The sequence below is a fragment of the Larimichthys crocea genome, chromosome XI (assembly GCF_000972845.2).
Source record: "Larimichthys crocea isolate SSNF chromosome XI, L_crocea_2.0, whole genome shotgun sequence".
Classification (NCBI taxonomy): domain Eukaryota; kingdom Metazoa; phylum Chordata; class Actinopteri; family Sciaenidae; genus Larimichthys; species Larimichthys crocea.
The window spans coordinates 3997048-4019735 of NC_040021.1; the positions used below are offsets into that span (position 1 = coordinate 3997048).

Genomic DNA, 22688 nt, shown 5'->3' on the forward strand with positions numbered 1-22688 from the left:
CGTAGAAGTCCTTATTCACTGCAAGATACTAATGTTCAGATTCCAAAAGAGATTTAATTTTGTTTTTGCATCTGTCTTAAAAAGACACTTGTGCAAACCAAACATTCTCTTTCTATACAGAGAACTCATTCTTAAAAACAGGTGATTTAAACAATATTACATGAGAGGGTGTGTTGTACCGTCATTATTGGAGATATGTTAAACCGGTCTATTGTGATTATGCAACAATTACCAACTAAAGTAAAATATATAATCAAAATATTATGTATTTTAATACCTGGAAACACCATAACAAGTAGTCCAGCCAAAGGAGGTGCACACCTGTATTAACGAGGCGCTCCATAAAATAAATACTCATTAAAGAAAGTTTAGATTTAAAATTCAGATGTATCACTTATTAAAAGTTGAGTATTTATTTACATGTTATATATTAGCTGTGTGTAATATATTTTAAATGTTGACCAATCAGATCGCTTGGTGGGAACTGCTTATATCTACGGTCTGTTACTACTGCGCATGCGCTTTTTATTTCCTTGTTGCCTGGGAGACAAGAAACGATCTCCACCATTGGTGGACGCCTTTAGAACCCGCCCATTCTGTTTCGCAATTGGTTAACCCGCTCGCGTCACGGTGATATCGTCGCTCCTATTGGCTGTCTGCCACGTCACTCGGATACAGCCGTTTGTTGACATCTGACTGAAGACAGCTGTGGCTGCTGCTCACTGACATGGTAAAGTTTCATATTAATGTGTGTTATGAGATGAAATGCAGCTGTAGTTAATCTGTTTGTTTGTTTTCAGGCTTCAAGCCACACACCAGCCTCAGATAGCCAAAAGAAAAATGCAGTTCCCCAAATCAAGCTGACTGAGGAGCAGAGGCAGCAGCTGATGGAGGCGTTTCATCTCTTTGACAAAGGCACAACTGGAGAAATAGATGTCTGGGCGATTAAGGTCATTTCATGGTTTAGTGTGCCTTGGATCAGATGCTGAGTTCATGCATACATGCACATATTCCTCTGTCATGAGTGGCAGCAGATACATGGATGATGGATGGATGTTGTGTATCTGTGCCACAGGTTGTCCTACAAGCTCTCGGGTATGAACCGGGCAAAGAAGAACTCAAGAGATTACTTGCAACCGTTGATAAAGACGGCACCGGAAGAATTGACTTCAATGGCTTTCAAACTATAATGGCATTTAAAATGGTGAGTGTCGTGCAGCACGTTACACCTGGAAACTTCTTACATCATGAAGGTAAAAGACCTTCATTATCTCACCTCCATTTGTTTGCAGCATACTTAAAATACAAGAACTGCAGAGCCTGACGGGAATAAACTAGTCAAAGAAACAACAATCAAAACATTATTATTGTATTTGGATTGTAATAATGTTAATAAATTAAGTAATCTTCCTATGCGGCCTCAAAAATGATTACATTTGTGTTTTTTTCCCACTCTCACCCTGTCAATCATGTTTACATTTGTGTTTTTTTCCCACTCTCACCCTGTCAATCATGTGCACGACGCACTATTTTACTGTTTTATCATATATGAAAGAATATTTAATGACAAAATGTTTGTGTTTGTGTGTGTGTTACATTTCTGTTTTTGAACACGATTTGGGGTTTTTTGTCAGAGCACATAAAGAAATCTGTGTCTGTCTCCTTCAAAGTGCCCCTAACCCTAAAATATAAGAATAAAAGTTACATTAATTAAAGCTGCATAGGTCAAACTGGGTACTTTTGAGTTAAGGGCAGAAGAAGTCGTGAAAATTTTGAATCAAATCAAATCAAGTTTATTTGTATAGCCCTTTTACAATAGCCGGATGGTACCCAAAGTGTTTTACAACAAAGCCATAGAAACAAAAACATAACAGGTGGAAAGATAGATAAATACAGTCAAATGAAAATACAATTAAAATACAAAAAAAAAAAAATGTGTACCTAGTCAGAATAAAACTCTAATTTAAAGTGTGTCTTAAGTTTTGGTTTAAAAAGGCTGAGATCGCTATCGTTCCAGTTTTTAATAAAGAACCTGTGAGATGTGACATGAAGTAGTAAACCTCTGCCGGCCGGTAGGATGAGATGAAGTGAAGTGTAATGCGTCACTCATCATGTGTTTGTCGTGTCACCATTGTTGACAGGCCGAAAAGGACTCAGATGAAGAAATAAAGAAGTCTTTCCAGCTCTTCGAGGACAGCTGCACAGGAGTAATCGTATTCGACGATCTCAAGAGAGCTGCTGAGGAGCTGGGCGAAAACCTCACGGATGAAGAAATACAGGTATTCTTATCTCCGACGACTCCCCACCTACTCAAAAAGTTTGTTTTGTGTATGTCAAAATGTCATGAGTCACCCGTTTCTCACACGTCTTGTAGTTCCTCTCGTAACTTAACGCGGCTACAGGGAACGTGGGGCACTGCCTCGTACGACACATGTTGCCAAGCCCAAGTGAGAGTGAGGGTTTTCCCACGTGGGTTACATGTTACAAGCTTTCAGTTCAGTTGTCGGTTTGAACATTTTGCATCTTACCCTTTTTAGGAAATGATTGCCGAGGCGGACCCAAACAAACTGGAAGCGGTCACCAAGCGGCAATACTTGATGATGATGAAGAAAGCAGATGTTTAACGTTACAATGTTGATCTGTAGAGATTCATCTTTGATTCTGTCAGAACCGTTCATTTCTATTTCTCCGTGTAAATAAATAATTGACTTGTATCTCTGAAACTTTCTACAATGCAAGGCAAATAAATATATTTCGTCACACTTCAATTGTCTGTTGTAACTTTTACATACTGCTTCTCGGTGTCATTGTTATGTCAGTGTCATTCTTTGATTGTATTTGGGTCGCTGCGTCCACTGACTCAATCCCTCAGCAATGTGTGCAATGTCAGGATGATTAGGCTGACGAGGTTGCAGTACTGTGGAGACACTTTCAGACTTGGCCTCACAAAAATGTCTGCTGAGCTTTATTTTCTACTATAGTCCACTGGCCTTTAGACTCTTGTGTGCAACAAGAACTCACTTGCAGGTGCATCTCTCTGATTTCTCCATGGACGTAGTCAAGAACATGAGTGCTACAGAGATCCCTCTCTAAAGGCACTCCAGAGCAGCACAACTTGACCCTATATGATAGACCTTCTGGTGGGCTTGATTGATGATGGGCTTGGTGCGTGATTTTTCTTTAGTCAACAACTGCAGCAGCAACAGTAATTCAATCAACACTATGTGACAAACAGAAGCAGCACATATCCTGCACAGCTGGCTGCACCTCCTTATATTAATTGCTATCCATGAGGTGATGATAAGAGGCTACTCGGGTGTGCATATCAACACTTTATCATCACCTCTTTATGGCTATGTTATGGCTCCAGTAGTCTGAATTAGTAGTAGAAGTCGACAACTTTGCTTACAGACAAACATCAAGCAAGGTCAACAACACAAGACGTAGCAGTCAGCTAATGTCGCCGACTAGTCCAACAGCAGTCAGCCCAGCTCGGCGTCTGTCTTTCAGACTTTTATTTCACTAAGCTCTCACCAACCACTAAAAGTCAGTCCCAGATTTACTCTTGTCCGGCAGCTTCTTGCTCACTCACTTGTTCCTTTTCTCATCTTAGCTTCCATCCTTTTGTTTCTGTCACTATGTCCAAAGAGGCCGGTTATATCGCCTGCTTACCCAGCTCCGGTTCTGGCACGACACAGGCTCTTCCTTCCGGTGGTGGAAAACACATGTACAAACTAACAGCAGCTACTCTGTAAATCTCAACGAGTTGATAATGCAGCAGCCTGAATCGTACCCGGAGCACAAAGTTACAGAGTGCCAGGAATGAAATCCGTTACACAATGTTGCTTTGACACTTGAACAATTAAACATCTCGCGCTGTGGTGTAGGTGTGAACTTTATACGCCCGTATAGAGACGTCTGAGATTTAGACTGAAAGTTCAGTCTTCATGTTGTTCGACAGAAAAACTTGATTACATCGATCACCAGCCACAGCGACTTCCTCAGCGGATGGAGTTTGCTCAGTTGTCATGGAGACAGTTTAGTTGTTATCATATGATCTATGAATATGGGAGTTTGGTACAGACTTGCACAGAGGACTCTTGATCTTGAGATAACCTATCACCTCAAAAAAAAGCATTATAAGCTTCACAATGGTAGTTATTTCGCACTGAGATTGATTTATTAATTTACAAATTATTGCATTTGCATACTTTATCAATTAGCCTCATAATGAATCCTTTTCCCACTTGAATGTCTGTTTACTTTAATTGCCTCCTTGATTCCTGATTGCTTCATGTCAAAGACTTTAATTACAAGGTGTTAGAGATCTAGCAATTACCTTTTTCGATTTGTTAAAGTGCATCAAGTTTACGTGGCTGGAATAAACCCAACAACACGACGTTGCGAGTACACTCTGCCCTGCTGGTTGCGTAATCTCATAGCAACACTAATGAGAAAAGGCCAACGCAGTGGCAAGCAACAGTTTACCCTTTAATAATGTGCAATGATTTGTGACAGACGAAGCATAACAACAACAATATAACACGCAGAGAGGAGAGCCAATTACGACGCAGTAACCTCTCCACTCGTCTGAACAGATGCTGTCTGTTGTACACAGTATCGTTTTCATGGAAATGTTACATAATGATCCTTTGGTTATTTAAAGAGTTGCCTGTTATAAAATCCAACATGGCTTAATAGTACTAATAGTATTTATAGGTGCTATAGTACTAGTAGCAAGTTTTATGATGATCCTTTGTTTTTGTTTTTGAAGTAATTAGTGTCACCTGTTATATCACAAATCAAATCTTTTTCACGAGCCATCAAATCTCCGACATAAAAAAAAAACAGTGTGCCAGAGCAGTCATCTCTCTGACCACAGAGCTTTCACCTTGTACTTGTGATACACTTAAGTCTATATTTTGGTGCCCCAGTTTTCTTTTACACTTTCAGTCTTTTTGTAAAGCTGCTCTTTGTGGTTAACATCATCCTGAGTTTGAGTCTCTGCTTTCCTTTACTGAACGCCTCACGTCGCCCACATATCAAAGCCGTGCACAGTTTTGTTTCTGTTGTACACTGTTTAAGTATGCACAAAGAAGAAAAAAAGGTAGAGGTGTCGACTGAGCCAGCATCGCAACTCACAATAACATTTTGACTTCTATCTAAGCACTATGTTTTAAAAGCCTTTTCCGACTTCTTATGCTACTCATAAGTGCAAGTGCAAGGCTGACTTTGTTTGTCACCTTTTGACTTCTTAGTGCAGGAAGTGATCTTTGTGTGAACATATTGTACTTCTGCTGAAACAGAACAGCCGCTAGCTTTCAGGCTGTTGTGTAATACTGTATGTTTATCTATTTGTTTATGTATTTTTTGATCTCACCTCAAGCTCCATTCAGCTATTGATCAGCTACTGAGAATTCAAGGTGAGGAATGAAGCTTTTCGATCAATAACTGCAGTCTAAGACAAACTGGGCATTCTTTTTTTCCCATTCAGAGAAAGAGTCAGAGCAGTAATTTATTATTTACCTTCCAGAGAATCTCTTCACCCTGCACAGAGGTCATTACTTCATCATCATAAAGGGCATTGGCAGAGGGCAGGAATGTCTTTCTGTAGTGGTCCTTTTTACAGTGACTGAATCTGCTCTGCTTCTTCATCAGGAGGTCATAGGGGATGTAAACTGTGGTCCATTATGTTGGAAAGGTTATGGAGCATCCTTCTCTCGAAAGCTCAGAGCTCAGCGCAGAGCCAGCCATCCTTATCAGTTTCAGTTTGCAAAGAAGATGGATAACAACAGACTGGTAGAAGATCTGCAACATTCTGCTGCACACATTAAATGATTTGATCTTCCTCAAGAACTCTGCCCAGTCCATTGTCCTGGTGTAGTCCTCCACCTCTTCACCCTGGTTGGAAATTCATGCTCAGGTTAGACCTAGTCCTAGGGAAGTCCAGGACCATCTCTTCTGGTTTCACCACATTCAAGGTAGGGCGGTTGCTCCAACACTAAGCCATAAAGCGATCAACCAGATCCCTATACCTTCCCATCACTGATACACTCCACGATTGCAAAGTCATGTCTTATGGATGATGAAGTCTGAGTGCTAGTAGAAATATAATTGGTTGACGTAGTAATAGGTGTAGTAAATAGCAGCAGCAGTAGTAGTGGTAGTATTTTACAGTACTACTACTGGAGTCAGATTACTCTTTGTGTCTTTACAGATATATAACACCAGCAGTTATGTCCTTAACCCTAGAACACTAACATCGGGTGATTTACCCACACAATTCTTTTCATGTGATGTTCATTGTGTTGCTGCTGTCTGAGTTGCATGGGTCCTTGGGTAGCTTCAGGCTGGTCACTGATGTCATTAATGGGATGTTTGTTTCCCTCCTCCGATCTATGGTTTTATTCAAGAGGCATGCGTTCAGGTGAGTTTCAGTGATAGAGAGTGCCATCTCTCTCACAGTTGTCAGTGATGCAGGAAGACTGTACCTTCACCAGACAAGGCTCACATGTCCCAGGAATGGGTGGACCAAAGAACAAGTTCCCAGCTCCATTATTTTATTTTTTTTCTCATTAAGATTACCTGATTTTTCAATAATTTTGCTGCTTTTTAAAGGGTCCCCCATGGTACCTTTTAAAAATTGTATGTGATATTGTATATTGGGAAATTAAAGAATAGTACTACAATTTGGCATACAGTGTTGTACTTTTACATAAATTGATGAAAACTGTATTTTATCCGGGATATTATATTGGGTAAAACATACCCGACGCTAGTGATGGTGTTACTAATTTTAACGTTAGCGTTCTAGAGTTAAAGGTTCAAATGCTTCATTATATCAACCAAAAAAAGCCAAATACAGTTTCTGACAATTCTAGCCATAAATAATATATGATTGTAGTGGCCATCTGTCCATAAAAAACAAATTAAACTTTAAACCAAACAAAATCAAAAGGCCACTGATGCACCATGGGGATGTGGTTTAACGCAGGCAAAAGAAGATGAATGTCCAAACTGAATCCTTGCGTTTTGTGATGATTTATTTCAAAATAATAAAACAAACAAAAGAACAAAGAAAACCATGTCTGCTGCTGCCCTTGCCTGGTAAAAAAACGCATGTTGGTACTCAAGGTGCCTGCCTATCTAAACAACCTCAAGTGCCCAGTGTGACCCACTTACCAAAAAATAAACCAAAATACCAACCCTGCAAATCTAAATATCCCAAACAAATAATAAATAAATAAATATTAGCAAAAACAAACTTACTCATAATCATCTAATTAAATTTACAACCAAAACACAACAAAGACTAACTTCACAAATAGCTCCTACAATAATAAAAACAAAAGCTGAGGACCGCATGAAATCTGACCGCGGGCCGTGATTGGGCCCCGCTCCCATACTTTGGACATCCCTGACGGTAGCAACGGTAAGCATAGCAACAACAGTGGTTAAAGCTTTAACTAGTAGTTGTAGTAGAAGTAGTAATACTAACATTAGACAATATACGCACTGTTAAAAAAATAAATTAAAGTTTTTATTTGTTTTTATAGGACGTGACGTAACGGCCGTTAGACCACACTTCCCTGGAGACGGTTGCTACAACAGTCCGTTGCCTCCTCTCAGCTGTTGGTTCGTGTTTGACGTTAGATAACAGTCACATCTGTCCGACCGAGAGTTTAAAATATATAAAATATATAAAAATGGCTTTTGATTCACACAGCCAGAGAGATGCAAACGGAAGTTACACCTTCTCCAGTCGACCCAGACCTGTAGAGAACCGGTCCAAGTACAGAGAGCCTCCGTCTGAACAGTACGTGTCTGTGTGTGTGTCTGTGTCTGTGTCTGTGTGTGTGTTTGTGTTTGTGTTTGTGTCTGTGTCTGTGTCTGTGTGTGTTTGTGTTTGTGTCTGTGTGTGTTTGTGTTTGTGTCTGTGTGTGTGTCTGTGTGTGTGTTTGTGTCTGTGTTTGTGTTTGTGTTTGTGTGTGTGTTTGTGTGTGTGTTTGTGTCTGTGTTTGTGTGTGTGTCTGTGTCTGTGTCTGTGTTTGTGTTTGTGTCTGTGTGTGTGTTTGTGTGTGTGTTTGTGTTTGTGTGTGTGTTTGTGTTTGTGTCTGTGTTTGTGTTTGTGTGTGTGTCTGTGTCTGTGTTTGTGTTTGTGTTTGTGTCTGTGTTTGTGTCTGTGTCTGTGTTTGTGTTTGTGTTAGTATTAGTGTTAGTGTCTGTGTTTGTGTTAATGAGAGTCAGCTGTGTTAGTGAGTTTTAATAATGTGTTTGAATGATGTTAACTCACTTTGGAGACAGAATAATTACTTATTTTATTTATTTAAGCTGTTATGTGTCTGTTTTGTTTTGTTTTGTATCTGCACTTGTTGTTGTTTGTGCTTCTGTCTAGATTAGATTTACTTTATTCATCCCACCACCACTGTTACAGCAGCAGAGAAAAGTGTAGCATACACTACAGAAATAGAAAAAAGTAGAAAAGGCAAAAAAAACAACACAATAAATATCTATAACCTACACAATAAACATGAAAAACAATCAACCAAGTACTGAGGATAAAAGTGGCATGATATATAAAAAGAGTATTGTGATGTAAAGTGACCAAAATACAAATAATATTATTGCAAGAGTAGTGACCATCATATAAATAATATTACAAAATTAAGCGACCATGATATGAATAATAACTGCAAGGTATAAATGAAATAAAACAGAAAATAAAAAATTGCAATGAGACGTGAACAGGAGACTACAACAGGATCAGGTGGTGCAGGTGCAGGTCTGTCATGGCCCGGACTCCCTTCTCAACTTCAACTTCAACTTTATTTATTTATTTATTTATATATCACCTTTCATACAGAATTGTAGCCCAAAGTGCTTCACAGGGCAGAGTAAAAACAGAACTAACAGTTCTTAAGGTAAGAGAGCAGTTGCATGAAAAACTAGAGATTTGAGAGGGAGTAAAAAGGATAAAACTACAACAACGAAACAAATAAGAAGAAAAATTAAGACCTATAGGGTAAAAAGCATAATTTAAGAACAGTTGCAGTAAAAGTAGAGTGAATAAGCACCAGAGATGAAAGTAACAGGGAGTGATCAGGACATAAAAACTCAGCAGTGAATGGCACCTCAGGTAAAAGCCAGGCTAAAGACGGATGTCTTAAGTTGTTTTTTAAAGAAGTCTACAAAGGTGCAGTCCCTCACATTACCACATCTAATATACTTTACAATCACAATACGTAGCAGGAAATATTGGAAATAATGTCTCAAAAAAATCCAGTGTGCAAGAAGAGGCGTACAGGATGCAGAGTGGGAAGACAGTGTAGGATTAAAATGATTTAAAATGCTCCTTACACATAAAAGTCCAATCACAAACCTGTTACAATGAGTACTTCTGCCTTTTATGCTACATTTTTCACAGGACTTTCAGTTGTTTGAATTGTAAACACTGTGGTGTCACTACTTTTACTTCAGTACATATTCAGGGCCTCCTCCATCACTTGACAGAAAGAAAATGACTGAAAAAATATAATTGAACTGTCAAAGATCAACTTTTTACCTGATGGACAAACAAGTAGAACAAGTGAAACACCTTTATTACCTTCAACAACTACCATCAAGCCAGTTCCCAGTTGAGGTCAGCTACCAATGAGCTGCCTGCATGTGTTTCCCTTGACTGTGCAGGATGCAGAATTATGGAAACATTATGTATGACCGTCGTGTCGTCAGAGGAAACACTTACGCCCAGCACATCATACCGACTGTAAGTACGAAACATCCATTCCACTAGGCTTGATCCGCACAAGGTTTGCCTTTCTCATCGAAATGTGTCTGATCACCCACCCGTGACAGATGGTTCCGCCGGACCCTGCTGAGACACAAAGACAACAGGAGATCAGGAGGAGAGCCATCGCTCGAAAACGAGCCAGGGAGCAGTTCAGATCGGGGACTCCAGAGGCCCTGCAGGGCAGAAAACACATCGACGTACAAACAGGTCAGGCGTTTCTACATTTCTGGTATATTCAGTTCACTAATCATTTGTTGAATGTCGTTGGAAATCAACAGTTTGTAGTATTCTGACCTCTGTTTTTCAGAGCTTTATCTCGAAGAACTGAGTGACGTCATAGTGGCTGCAGATATTGAGTGCCAGACTGATGCTTTCCTGGACAAACCAGCGACCCCGCTCTTCATACCTGCCAAATCTGGCAAAGACGTTGAAACACAGATAGAGGAGGGAGAGGTAGGTGATCCAAGTGGGACACGGTTTCTATACTTAATAGCCTCAACATAGTTCTAACAAAACATTAGACGTGTTTTAGACATTATTGGAAGGGAAACGTCGCCTATTTGCAGCTGTGTAATGTCCTCTGTTGCTCTGAAGGATCTACTGTTAGGCTTGCTACTAACCTGAGTCACCAGGGTTATCTGGGCTTTGGTTTGAGCTGAAGATTTACAGTATAACAGGAGTTTAAAAGACAAGGGCAATTACCAGGAGGGGGGTGGGGTCATGGGTTCACCCTGGGTACTCCAGCTTCCTCCCACAGTCCAAAGACGTGAACATAACAGGTTAATTGGTGACTCTAAATTGGCCGTAGGTGTGAATCTGAGTGTGAACGGTTGTTTGTCTCTATGTGTCCTGTGATGAACTGGTGACTTGTCCTCAGCCTCTCGCCTCTCAGCTGCACCGTGAGCGGTTACAGCTAATGGATGGATGAAATCCCTGGAAAAAAATAATTGCACAGCAAAGCAAATATAATTATAGGGAGAGGAAAAGGTAACAGTGAAACAGTGCTACATTATGTCATTATGTCAAGATGTTTTTGGTTGCATTGTAGGAAATGTAGGGTCCGGCGATTCTTTGTACGTTGGCAGCCTCTGCTGTTGTTCTGTCTCCAGCAAGTCTCCTAGTTCATAGAAAAATGAGGCAAAATTTCTTGATTCCCCTTTTTATGTTATGTGGGGTGTAAGACAAAGATGTGGTCACTCGCTGCTCGTATCCTCTGCAGCTGTTTGACTTCGACGTGGAGGTGCAGCCGCTGTTGGAGGTCCTGGTGGGTAAGACAATTGAACAGTCCCTGGAGGAGGTGATGGAGGAAGAGGAGCTGGCCTCTCTGCGGGCCCAGCAGAGGGCTTTCAGAGAGCTCCGGAAAAAGGAGCTGGCAGAGGTGCATCAGCTTCAGGAGCAGGAGAGGCGTCGCACTGAGGAGAAAGTAGGCAGATTATATAAATATGTAGTTTATTGTGCATATTTCCTGACTCTAAATGACATCTTTGCTTTTTTTTAGTCACATATGTTAGATGTATCGGTATGATATCACTGGTCTAAGAATAATCTGGTGATTTTATCTCTGACATTTCCGTTCTTCAAAGTTTCCTGTATCTAATTTTTTTTAATCTATGCATAGCACAGTGTGTTCTTTATCTGTTCTTTGTTCACTCAGTTCTTCCTCTAATTATTCCAAACATGTGCATGCTAAATTCTGTGTCCAGATGTTTTGTTCTTCTGTGAATCACTGCTATCGATACCAGAACCAGAGCTCGTGTTTGTGTTTGCTCGCCTCAGGGCCACAGAATTGCCCAGCAGAAGGAGGTCCTGAAGAAAGAGAGAGAGGTTGCAGAGAAGATTGCCGCCCGGGCGTACACCCAGCAGTACTTGGCCGACCTCCTGCCGACTGTCTTCACCTCGCTGAGAAACCACGGCTACTTTTACGACCCCGTGGAGAAAGGTCAGCCTTCGTTCGCTTCGTTTTCTCTCCAGCATCGACTCCCAATTAAACTCGGCTTTCCTCCTTTCTGACACACGAGGGCATCGCTGAGTGATCTGCGACTCGTGGAAGATGAGAGGACATTTCGATATGAGTGTTTTTATCATGTCTGTGGTTCCGATTTTCCAGATATTGAGACTAATTTCCTCCCGTGGCTGGTGGTTGAGGTTAACAACAGTTTGGAGAGGAGATACACAGCAAGAGAGATGCTGGACAGTAAGTGAATCATTTCATCAGCTCTTTATTATACAGTCCTCTGTTTAATCTCTTACTATCTCTTGTGCTTCATGTTTGTTTGTCACTGACGAAAGGTATTTCTCGAGTACTCCTCCAGGGGTCATCAGGTCATAGGCATTGTTGGAGCGCCATCTAGTGGCTCTGTTTAAGCATTACAGATGTGATTCACGTCAAACGATGACACGGTGACTGAAACATCTTAATCTCTGTCTTTCAGCTATCATCCACGATGTCGCCCAGAAGAGACTGGAGGGGTTCAAAGAGCCGGAGACACAGCCAGCTAAACCAGAGACTCAGTGAGTCACAGAGAAAGGTCAAAGAAATGTATGTGTGTTCTCAAGAATAAAATGTTTTTCCACTGACTAAAACCACGTTTGTTATTAAAAAAAAAAAAAGAACATGTGGTTTAGGGTGCATCTCCGCAAAGACAGTGACACATCACACATTACTAATACCAGTGTAATAATGAGTAATCTGCGATCACAAGTCATGTTTTTAATTTAAAAATCAGCATTATGATTTGTGGTACATCTGTGAAATAGTGGAAAAATTGAAATACACTTTACTTTAGATGTTTGTTCAGTGTTTTTTCAGCGTTATCCTGAGATTGTTACTGTAAATCAGAGTTTTGCTGCTGATAATGAAAGACACATTCTGAGATATACATTTGTTTAGCTTTAAGGTTCATTATTGGCTTTGGAAAACAGTTTTTCTTTACATATCAGGGGGTGAAACCTTTAGAAAAATGGCTAGTTTAGTCAAAAAATGTAAAACCCACAAAAGTCCATCAGTTTTTGAGGTCCTGAATCATTCTAAACATCGAAAAACATCGAGTCATGTTTCAGTTTCTTTATTACAAACCAAAAGAACTGGTATGAAAACACTTGGTTAACAATGCATGCAGGGATCTGTAGTACATCTATAACTCTCTCTAAAACTTTGACTGCCAGTGGAAGATCTAAACATCCTAAACACTCCTAAACACTAAAACTTTGCTATTCCTCAACGTTTGTCTGTTGCTGGTTTAGGGGGAAAAAACTCATATTTTCTTATCATTTACCTCATTTTTGTGATAACCAGTCAAAACAAGCCTTCAGTGTATTTTTCCTCTTATCAGAAGAAAGCACCCAAGCCTTCAGTGTATTTTTCCTCTTATCAGAAGAAAGCACCTGCCCGTTGAGTGGATTTTTACCCCAAGGTTTTATCTTAAACAGAAAGAATGAGCTGTGTGGGGGGATGGGTCACAGCAGGGCAGCAGGTGAACCACAGCTTTTACAGTAACACCGAATGACCCGAGGATCACTCGTGTCATCCTGTGACTTATTTGCATCCGACTTTGCTCTTCAAACTGTTCATTCAGGCAAACTCACAGGCATGTTTTGCATCGCTTAAACCAACTGCTAAATTTATCTCACCCACCCAAACAAAAATCTACATACTTTTGTTTTACAGGTTCACAAACTGTGCTGTATTTATAAGGAGGTTGTCATGGTGACAGTGAGGCAAAAGCTGTGATGGGTTGAAAGTAGTGCAGAGCTCTGGGGCAGGACTGTCACCACATCACCGTTTGGCTTCGTGTTATGGTACAAAGTGGGACTAAACCTCCGATATATACGGCTCTATTTTAATCCCCGTCGTCTCATTGGTCGGCTCACCTATGACGCCTCCCCTCTCTGCTCTCACTTTGACTGCGCTTCCTCGGTTCGGTGCGGGGCGGATGACGCCGCACTTCCCCCGTGAAGTCCTGCGTGACAGGAAAAAACTTTGGTGCCGGGGGAGGAGGAGGAGGCAACGAAAAGCGCAGGACAGGTGACACACTGACTACCTGAGAGATGATGAGGTTTAAATCTATCCATCCACATTCAGTGAGATCAGATCATTATATTCTCATTAATTCTAGAGTCACTTACACAAATAAAAGTTACTTCATTAAACAAATGACAAAAGTGCATGTGTTTGGTGATATGGACTATTATGCAGTGTGTGTGTGTGTGTGCCATGCAATAGTCTATCACTTAGTCATTAAAAGTGTCATTAAAACAATAAAACCTGTAGATTAACTACAAAATAACAACAAATATAACGACATTAACATTTAAAAAATAGATAATATGATGTATTTTAGTTGGTAATACCTAAAGTTTTTGAGTTTTGGGTAAATCTAAGACATGAATCAGCGATGATGAGTACTGGAGATGATGTTTTATATAGTAATAATAATAATATATATATATATGGGACACATATTGTTGAGTTGTTGGGTTGACTTGAAGTCAAAGTGTGTTTTCATATCTGTTTGCATCTCAAACGTCCCCCCTTTGATTTCTGTGGTTCTACATTCAGCTCTCTGTAGGTGGGGGAAATACCACCTGCAGTTAAAATGCCCCTTGGCAAATAACAAAGCCACCCTTGATTTTTTTTTACGCGGGGGAGCCCCTCAGACAGGTCCCATGTGTTGTTGTTGTAAAGCAGCGCTCCTCCAGCCTACCGGTGACAGCAGGAACAGGATCGAGGCTCTCCACACGCACAGCGGGATGGATGAGCGCCATATTGCGCTCGGGTGAGCAAGAGGGAGGGTTTAGAAATCTGCGGCTGTGAGCTCCGGATCATCATCGCACCCTTCAAACCTGTCGGTAAGACCCCCTGGAATAACTCTAACTTTCCTGCAGATCAGAGAGCTTCATGCATGAGGAGGAAAAACACACTTTTGTCACTTTTTTTCCTTCCCTCCACACCCACCGGCGCACTTTGCGCAGCACAAAGGAGGCAAATCTCCCAACAGGTGTCTGCGGAGGGATTATAATGAAGATGCGTCTGCAGCGCAGCGTCACATGGTTTAAATAGGTTTGAATCTTCCAACAGATGTACCATGATTTGCCTTTTTATTATGAAATAATCGTCCTCCACCTGTGCCGATCACACAGGTGGATTTTCTCGTTTTGCCGGGCTCGGATCGTTTCCCCGTCGCTGTGGGTGTGTACACGTCTCACTCCCAGCGCAGACGTGGAAATCCAACACTTTGTCACCTTTTTCCTCACAGTCACTAACCCAACGTGTTGCACACGGTCGTGTTAGTGGCTCTGACCTTTAATGCTTCTCTTTGTTGTGATGTGATATGGTTTGTTTGCCTCTTTAATGAGGCGATGCGCAGCAGTCCTGTTGTTCAGTGGTTAATCTGGATTAAGGTGTGGGTTTGTTGGCAAATCCAAATAAAAGGTTAAAACAGAGCAGGGTGCGGAGTTTGGCTTGTGGGTGAGGCATGTTGAGGACCGTATTTAACCTGCCTGCTGCCCGGTGATTCAACGTGTCAAGGTAAAATAGAAATGTAGGACCTCCGGTGATATTTTCTTTTCAGAATAAAACCATTTAATATGGAATGGGATATGCTGTTTTAAGAGAGCATGATCAATAAATGATATTGATGGTTAGTTTAATCAGACAGATACACAGCAGGTCCTTTAAATATGAATTTATACTGTTACCACATTATTTCAGGTCCTTTAAATATGAATTTATACTGTTACCACATTATTTTTTTGTTGATTTGTAGATTTTTAATTATTTATTTTGTAAACTAAACATAAACTAAACATCTTCTGATGTGACCTTTTGCTTGCAGTTAAATATTTTTGGTAAAATAAGCATGACTTCAGCGACCTGCGACCCAGATAATAGTAAGTTAGTTAGAAAATGGATGGATGGCTCCTTGAGTTTCGGATTTTTGGTCAGACCAAACAAGATACATGATAATGTCATCATGGGCTACTTTTTTACTACAGTTAGATGTTTTATAGACTAAAGGGGTTCTCATTTTATATAATAAAAGTATATAACTGGGACACATATTGTTGATTTTGATGACTGAGTCCAAATGTATTACCAGAGATTAACCACAGCCTTGGCAGACTTGAAGTCAAAGCCATTGCACAGTGTGTTTTAATGCCTGGCCTTCTTTTTTCTGACGTTTTTACTACAGTTAGATGTTTTATAGACTAAATGAGTATTTATTTTATTAAATATGAATAACCCCCCCAAAAAACGCACTCGACCTTGATTGTTTCCCCTTCAGATGTAAGCATCAGCTAAATGACTAAATGTTGATCCAAAATTAAAATAATTTAAAATCAAGCTTAAAAGCCAAACCTTTCCCGGTTTTGGCTTCTAAAATGATAGGATTATCCATTTTTCTCTGTTTTATATCATCATACTAATTACATTACAGCTTTTCCACTGTGTCACATAATGATTAATTGAAAAGAAAATAGGATTAACTGATTAATTGGTTGTTTTTGTGTTTACATAAATGTATTCATGTTAAAAAAATAACATTCAGTTCAGTTAATTAGGGCTTAATTACATTTTTTATTTGCTGTGGTTATAGAGCAGCAGCGTGCTCTTATTTTGAAGCTCAGGCGCCGTGGCTTCCTGCTAGCAGCCGTTAGCTTGCTCGGTCGGTCGGGGTGATTCATCCCGATGACGGTCCCCTCTTCAGGAGTGCTCTCTCTCTCTCTCTCTCTCTCTCTCACTCTCTCTCACTCCCTCACTCGGCTTTAAGTAACGACGAAGTGTGCTGAAAACTCGTTTCTCCTCTTTCTCTCCTTCCAGGAAGCCACAGTTTGAGACGTACCACGGACCGCACGTATCTGTTTGATTTTTTTTAACGGTTTGTTTGTTTGAATCTTAACGGCTGCTCCTCGCGCACGGCAGGGAAAAACGACAGGAAAATGCCGAAAGCGGTGAGTAACCTTTTTTTTATTTTTAATTTATTTACACTTTAACACACTGTTTGTTGTATCACTAAAGACTAAAACACACTAAACTATGTTTTATTTTTCCATAACACTAATTAGCAGTGCTTTTATTTTGGTAACCTGTTAAATCAGTGTTAACTCATGATTTGTGCTTTTATTATGAAGCTTTGAGTGGATTTATAGAGGTGTGAAAGGTGTTTGAGGACTGAGAAACAATTAAATCACTTCATGCTGATGCTTTAGAGCAGTTTACTCCTGATTTATCCCTTTATTTACAGGGTTCCCACGGGTGCTTGAATTCCTTGAAAATGCTTGAATTTCAATTCAGTGTTTTCAAGGTTGTGAAAATGCTTGAATTTTTTGTGATGTCTATTTGTCACTGTTATTGCGCTATGGTAGTTACACAATACACCGCTCACAAGCTGAGAATACAAGCCAATTCACAATTAGTTAAAAATCAAAACAGTCAATCTACCACCATATGAAATAATGCTAATTAGACCCATATTATTATGCCATACAGTGGCACCGCTGCGCTTCCCATGACCATCATGGCAAACACAACTAGTAGGCTACCTATTTAAAGGTGCTGGAAAAATGGAAAAACTGGTGCTTGAAGGTGCTTGAAAGGTGCTTGAATTTGTTCATGAAAAGGATGTGGGAACCCTGTATTTACTGCTATAAATATGTATAGACAGCTTTCACTGTATCGAACATGTGTGTTATATAAGGCTTCTGTGTTCATCACATGCTCCTCTCATATCCTGGGGGTGTCCCATATGTTTCAGCGAGCATCATCATCCTCATCATCATCCATATGAACAGGAACACTGCACTGTTTCATGGGCGGAGGTAGTCACAGGATCTGTATCTTAGAAATCATCCCCACTCGTGCAACGGCATAAACAAACAGGGGTGGGAAATGTTTATATCCTCGGGAGTTTGTCATGAATACAGGGTTCTCTCTCTTTTAGTTATTTTCCAGGCTGAAATTTGGAGCTCACTCCCCCTTCCCGACTTAATGTTGGGTTTCTTTAAAATGACTCGACAGTCCTCGTCCTAAAAAGAAAAACAAATGGTTAAAAAAAAAAGGAATTTTATATGGAGAAGCTATTTGAACAGGTTGTTGCCTTCAATTAGTCTCGACTGGCTTTCGCCCCACCCCAGCTATTACTGTACATACTTTTTGTTCGCACATGGCACATGTTCCTCCCTCAGCTCGCTGATAAATGGAAACTTCTAGTGTAACAGCCTGTGTGTGTGTGTGTGTGTGTGTTTCACAGTATCATGCAAAATTTAATGCTAATGTGTCAGATGTGCTGAAAACAAAACTTTTCTCTTGCCTCTGTTCTGTTTTAAAAAGTCCAGAAGTGCACACGACATACAGTTGTGAAACTTTAATGAATAAAACTGCTGCTCAGATCAGGACACAGTGATGACACATTTGTGATGACAGTGACTAAAACCTCAGTCCGTGTCATAAAGTGTGTTGTTGGTTTGTTTAGATCGGCCTCATGGTTGTCATGAGCGTCTCCGTGGAAATGACATCATTACTGTCTGATAGCAGCAGCCCGCCAGCCGACCGAGTCCAGTCGCCACAAAACTCTTTTTTTGGGACGATAATGTCAGACTGTTTTCTTTTCCATGATATCAAGAGAAGAAGTTTTAATTTGATCCTCTGACAGTTTTAATACGTGGCCTCTCCCATGACAGTCTCCCAGTCTTGTGCAAACATAGCACCGAAAAATATCAATAGGACACTAATGCTGTTTTAATGAAGCTGCTCCTTTGATGCATTTTCCTCCAGGAAGCTTCGTACTCTCAAAAATTAATCCTGCGAATGCTGAGTTACACTTTCAGCAGCGGTGAGATACATAAATGAAGAGTTCATATTGTGAAAAGTGTGAAAAGATTACTAGTTTGAAGGACTCGTAGCCAAAAATATAGTAGAAGTGGAGGATGGAGAGAGTGGCACCCAACCCATGTATGTACATAAAATGTGTTTAATTTGACATAATGCTGCTGACTGTTTTCTGGAGTTATTATGGAGTTTGTTTCATCAACTGTGCAAAACCCCAAAATGATAAAATTTTCTGTCTATATGACAAAGATAAAAGCAGAATCGGTTATCAGAATAGTTGCTGATTTATTTTGTCCCGATTGACTAATCGATTACTATAATAACCGTTGAGTTCTAGTTTAATTCCCTACACATTTTACTATAGTGTCACGTTTAAGCATGATACAAGCTTTAAGGTGGAATATAGATATTCTATTCAGGATTTTGTACAAAAAAATACGCAGTATCTCCTCAGTTTGTCTGTACAAACAATATAAATACATTCTAATGCCAAAGAAACTAAATTATTAATGAAACAAGGTTCACAGAATCATAAAAATCCTGAAAAAGTTCAAAGCAAGTGATGTGAGTCGGACATGACCTCTTGTGAGATATTATGTCATGATTTGAATTCTCCTGATATTAAAACTAAACTTTCGTCGTGAGTTTGAGCTGTCGTGAAAATGATGGATGGAGTCTTGAGTTTCGGATTTTGGTCAGACACAAACAAGATACATGATAATGTCATCATGGGCTACTTTTTTACTACATTAGATGTTTTATAGACTAAAGGGGTTTCTCATTTTATTAATAAAAGTATATAACTGGGAACATATGTTGATTTTGTGACTAGAGTCCAAATGTATTACCAGAGATTAACCACAGCCTTGGCACTTGGTCAAAGCTTGCACAGTGTGTTTTAATGCCTGGCCTTCTTTTTTCTGACGTTTTTACTACAGTTAGATGTTTTATAGACTAAATGAGTATTTATTTATTAAATATGATAACCCCCCCAAAAAACGCACTCGACCTTGATTGTTTCCCCCTTTTTTGTAAGTTTCTTCAGATGTAAGCATCAGCTAAATGACTAAATGTTGATCAAAATTAAAATAATTTAAAATCAAGCTTAAAGCCAAACCTTTCCCGGTTTGGCTTCTAAAATGATAGGATTACCATTTTTCTTGTTTTGTATGCATCATCTAATTACAACAGCTTTCCACGGTGTCACATAATGATATTGAAAAGAAAATGGATTAACTGATTAATTGGTTGTTTTTTGTGTTTAACATAAATGTATTCATGTTAAAAAATAACATCAGTTCAGTTATTAGGGCTTAATTACATTTTTATTTGCTGTGGTTATAGAGCAGCAGCGTGCTCTATTTTGAAGCTCAGGCGCGTGGCTTCTGCTAGCGCCGTTAGCTTGCTCGTCGGTCGGGGTGATTCATCCCGATGACGTCCCCTCTTCAGGAGTGCTCTCTCTCCTCTCTCTCTCTCTCTCACTCTCCTCTCCCTCACTCGGCTTTAAGTAACGACGAAGTGTGCTGAAAACTCGTTCTCCTCTTCTCTCCTTCCAGGAAGCCACAGTTTGAGACGTAACCACGGACCGCACGTATCTGTTTGATTTTTTTTTAACGGTTTGTTTGTTTGAATCTTAACGGCTCTCCTCGCGCACGGCAGGGAAAACGACAGAAAATGCCGAAAGCGGTGAGTAACCTTTTTATTTATTTTAATTTATTACACTTTAACACACGTTTGTTGTATCACCTAAAGACAAAACACACTAAACTATGTTTTATTTTCCATAACACTAATTAGCAGTGCTTTTATTTGTACCTGTTAAATCAGTGTTAACTCATGATTTGTGCTTTATTATGAAGTTTTAGTGGATTTATAGAGGTGTGAAGGTGTTTGAGACTGAGAAACAATAAATCACTTCATGCTGATGCTTTAGAGCAGTTTACTCCTTATTTATATCCCTTTATTACAGGTTCCCACGGGCTTGAATCCTTGAAAATGCTTGAATTTCAATTCATGTTCAAGGTTGTGAAAATGCTGAATTTTTGTGAATGTCTATTTGTCACGGTTATTGCGCTATGGTAGTTACACAATACACCGCTCACAAGCTGAAATACAAGCCATTTCACAATTAGTTAAAATCAAAAAGTCAATCTACCACCATATGAATAATGCTAAGAGACCCTATTATTATGCCATACAGTGGCACCGCGGCGCTTCCCATGACCATCATGGCAAACAAAACTAGTAGGCTACCTATTAAAGGTGCTGGAAAATGGAAAAACTGGGCTTGAAGGTGCTTGAAAAGTGCTGAATTTGTTCATGAAAAGGATTGGGGAACCCGTATTTACTGCTATAATATGTATAGACAGCTTTCACTGTATCAACATGTGTGTTAATAAGGCTTCTGTGTTCTCACATGCTCCTCTCATATCCGGGGGGTCCACATGTTTCAGCGAGCATCATCATCCCATCATCATCCATATGAACAGGAACACTGCACTGTTTCATGGGCGGAGGTAGTCACAGGATCTGTATCTTAGAAATCATCCCCACTCGTGCAACGGCATAAAACAAACAGGGGTGGGAAATGTTATATCCTCGGGAGTTTGTCATGAATACAGGGTTCTCTCTCTTTAGTATTTTCCAGGCTGAAATTTGGAGCTCACTCCCCCCCCCTGACTTAATGTTGGGTTTCTTTAAAATGACTCGACAGTCCTCGTCCTAAAAAGAAAAACAAATGGTTAAAAAAAAAAAAGGAATTTTTATATGGAGAAGCTATTTGAACAGGTTGTTGCCTTCAATTAGTCTCGACTGGCTTTCGCCCCACCCCAGCTATTACTGTACATACTTTTTGTTCGCACATGCACATGTTCCTCCCTCGGCTCGCTGATAAATGGAAACTTCTAGTGTAACAGCCTGTGTGTGTGTGTGTGTGTGTGTTTCACAGTATCAGCAAATTTAATGCTAATGTGTCAGATTGCTGAAAAACAAACTTTCTCTTGCCTCTGTTCTGTTTTAAAAAGTCCAGAAGGAGATGTTGAAACTTTAGAATAAAAACTCTGCCAGATCAGGACACAGTGATGACACATTTGTGATGACAGTGACTAAAACCTCAGTCCGTGTCATAAATGTGTTTGTTGGTTTGTTTAGACGGCCTCATGGTTGTCATGAGCGTCTCCGTGGAAATGACATCATTACTGTCGATAGCAGCAGCCCGCCAGCCGACCGAGTCCATCGCCACAAAACTCTTTTTTTGGGACGATAATGTCAGACTGTTTTCTTTCCATGATATCAAGAGAAGATTTTAATTTGATCCTCTGACAGTTTTAATACGCGGCCTCTCCCATGACAGTCTCCCAGTCTTTTGCAAACATAGCACCGAAAAATATCATAGGACCTAACTGTTTTAATGAAGCGCTCTTTGATGCATTTTCCTCCAGGAACTTCTACTCTCAAAAATAATCCTGCAAATGCGGAGTTACACTTTAGCAGCGGTGAGATACATAAATGAAGAGTTCATATTGGAAAAGTGTGAAAAGATTACTAGTTTGAAGGCCGTAGCAAAAAATAGTAGAAGTGGAGGATGCGAACAGTGGCACCCAACCCATGTATGTTCATAAAATGTTTTAATTTGACATAATGTGCTGATGTTTTTTCTGGAGTTATATGGAGTTGTTTCATCAACTGTCCAAAACCCCAAAAATGATAAAATTTTCTGTCTATATACAAAGATAAGCAGAATCGGTTATCAGAAAGTTGCTGATTTATTGTGTCCGATTGACTAATCGATTTAAATATAACCGTTGAGTTCTAGTTTAATTCCCTACAACATTTTACTATAGTGTCACGTTAAAGCATGAACAAGCTTTAAGGGTGGAATAGAGATATTCTATATAATATATATATATATATATATATATATATATATATGATATATATATATATAGATATATATAATATATATATATAAAATTCAGGATTTTGTACAGAAAATACGCATATCTCCTCAGTTTGTCTGTATGTACAATATAAATACATTCTAATGCCAAAGAAACAAATAAAATCTAAAGT

General features: G+C 39.7%; 3 protein-coding genes across 4 annotated transcripts in view; all 3 read left to right on the plus strand.

Moving 5' to 3' along the window:
• Positions 1–606: 606 nt before the first annotated feature.
• On the plus strand, positions 607–2768 carry LOC104931234 (centrin-1). Its single transcript, XM_019268755.2, has 5 exons — positions 607–730; positions 801–950; positions 1076–1204; positions 2142–2279; positions 2538–2768. Exons 1-5 carry the CDS (start codon positions 728–730, stop codon positions 2622–2624), a joined length of 507 nt encoding a protein of 168 aa, XP_019124300.2. The 5' UTR covers positions 607–727; the 3' UTR covers positions 2625–2768.
• A 4810-nt stretch (positions 2769–7578) lies between these two features.
• Positions 7579–12371, plus strand: rsph3 (radial spoke head 3). Its single transcript, XM_019268756.2, has 8 exons — positions 7579–7816; positions 9688–9766; positions 9856–9997; positions 10098–10243; positions 11010–11213; positions 11567–11729; positions 11898–11984; positions 12223–12371. Exons 1-8 carry the CDS (start codon positions 7707–7709, stop codon positions 12303–12305), a joined length of 1014 nt encoding a protein of 337 aa, XP_019124301.2. The 5' UTR covers positions 7579–7706; the 3' UTR covers positions 12306–12371.
• Positions 12372–14497: 2126 nt separating this feature from the next.
• ezrb (ezrin b) overlaps positions 14498–22688 on the plus strand; it is a 59799-nt gene continuing 51608 nt past the window's right edge. Inside the window, exons 1-2 of one of the 2 annotated variants that reach the window (XM_010746192.3) lie at positions 14498–14638; positions 16611–16741. In XM_010746192.3, the coding sequence (XP_010744494.1) occupies positions 16730–16741 (12 nt within the window). In that variant the 5' untranslated portion in view covers positions 14498–14638; positions 16611–16729. Of the gene's footprint in view, positions 14639–16610; positions 16742–20276; positions 20304–22688 lie in introns of those variants that run through there. The other variant, XM_027284208.1, reaches the window with a different exon arrangement.

Bases quoted from the DNA above. Each gene is read 5' to 3' on its own strand.
- LOC104931234 (XM_019268755.2), top strand. The intron at 951-1,075 runs GTCATTTCATGG...TCTGTGCCACAG, and splicing joins TAGATGTCTGGGCGATTAAG to GTTGTCCTACAAGCTCTCGG. The intron at 1,205-2,141 runs GTGAGTGTCGTG...CATTGTTGACAG, and splicing joins CTATAATGGCATTTAAAATG to GCCGAAAAGGACTCAGATGA.
- rsph3 (XM_019268756.2), top strand. From the start codon at position 7,707: ATGGCTTTTGATTCACACAGCCAGAGAGATGCAAACGGAAGTTACACC. The intron at 9,998-10,097 runs GTCAGGCGTTTC...TCTGTTTTTCAG, and splicing joins ACACATCGACGTACAAACAG to AGCTTTATCTCGAAGAACTG. The intron at 11,730-11,897 runs GTCAGCCTTCGT...CCGATTTTCCAG, and splicing joins TTACGACCCCGTGGAGAAAG to ATATTGAGACTAATTTCCTC.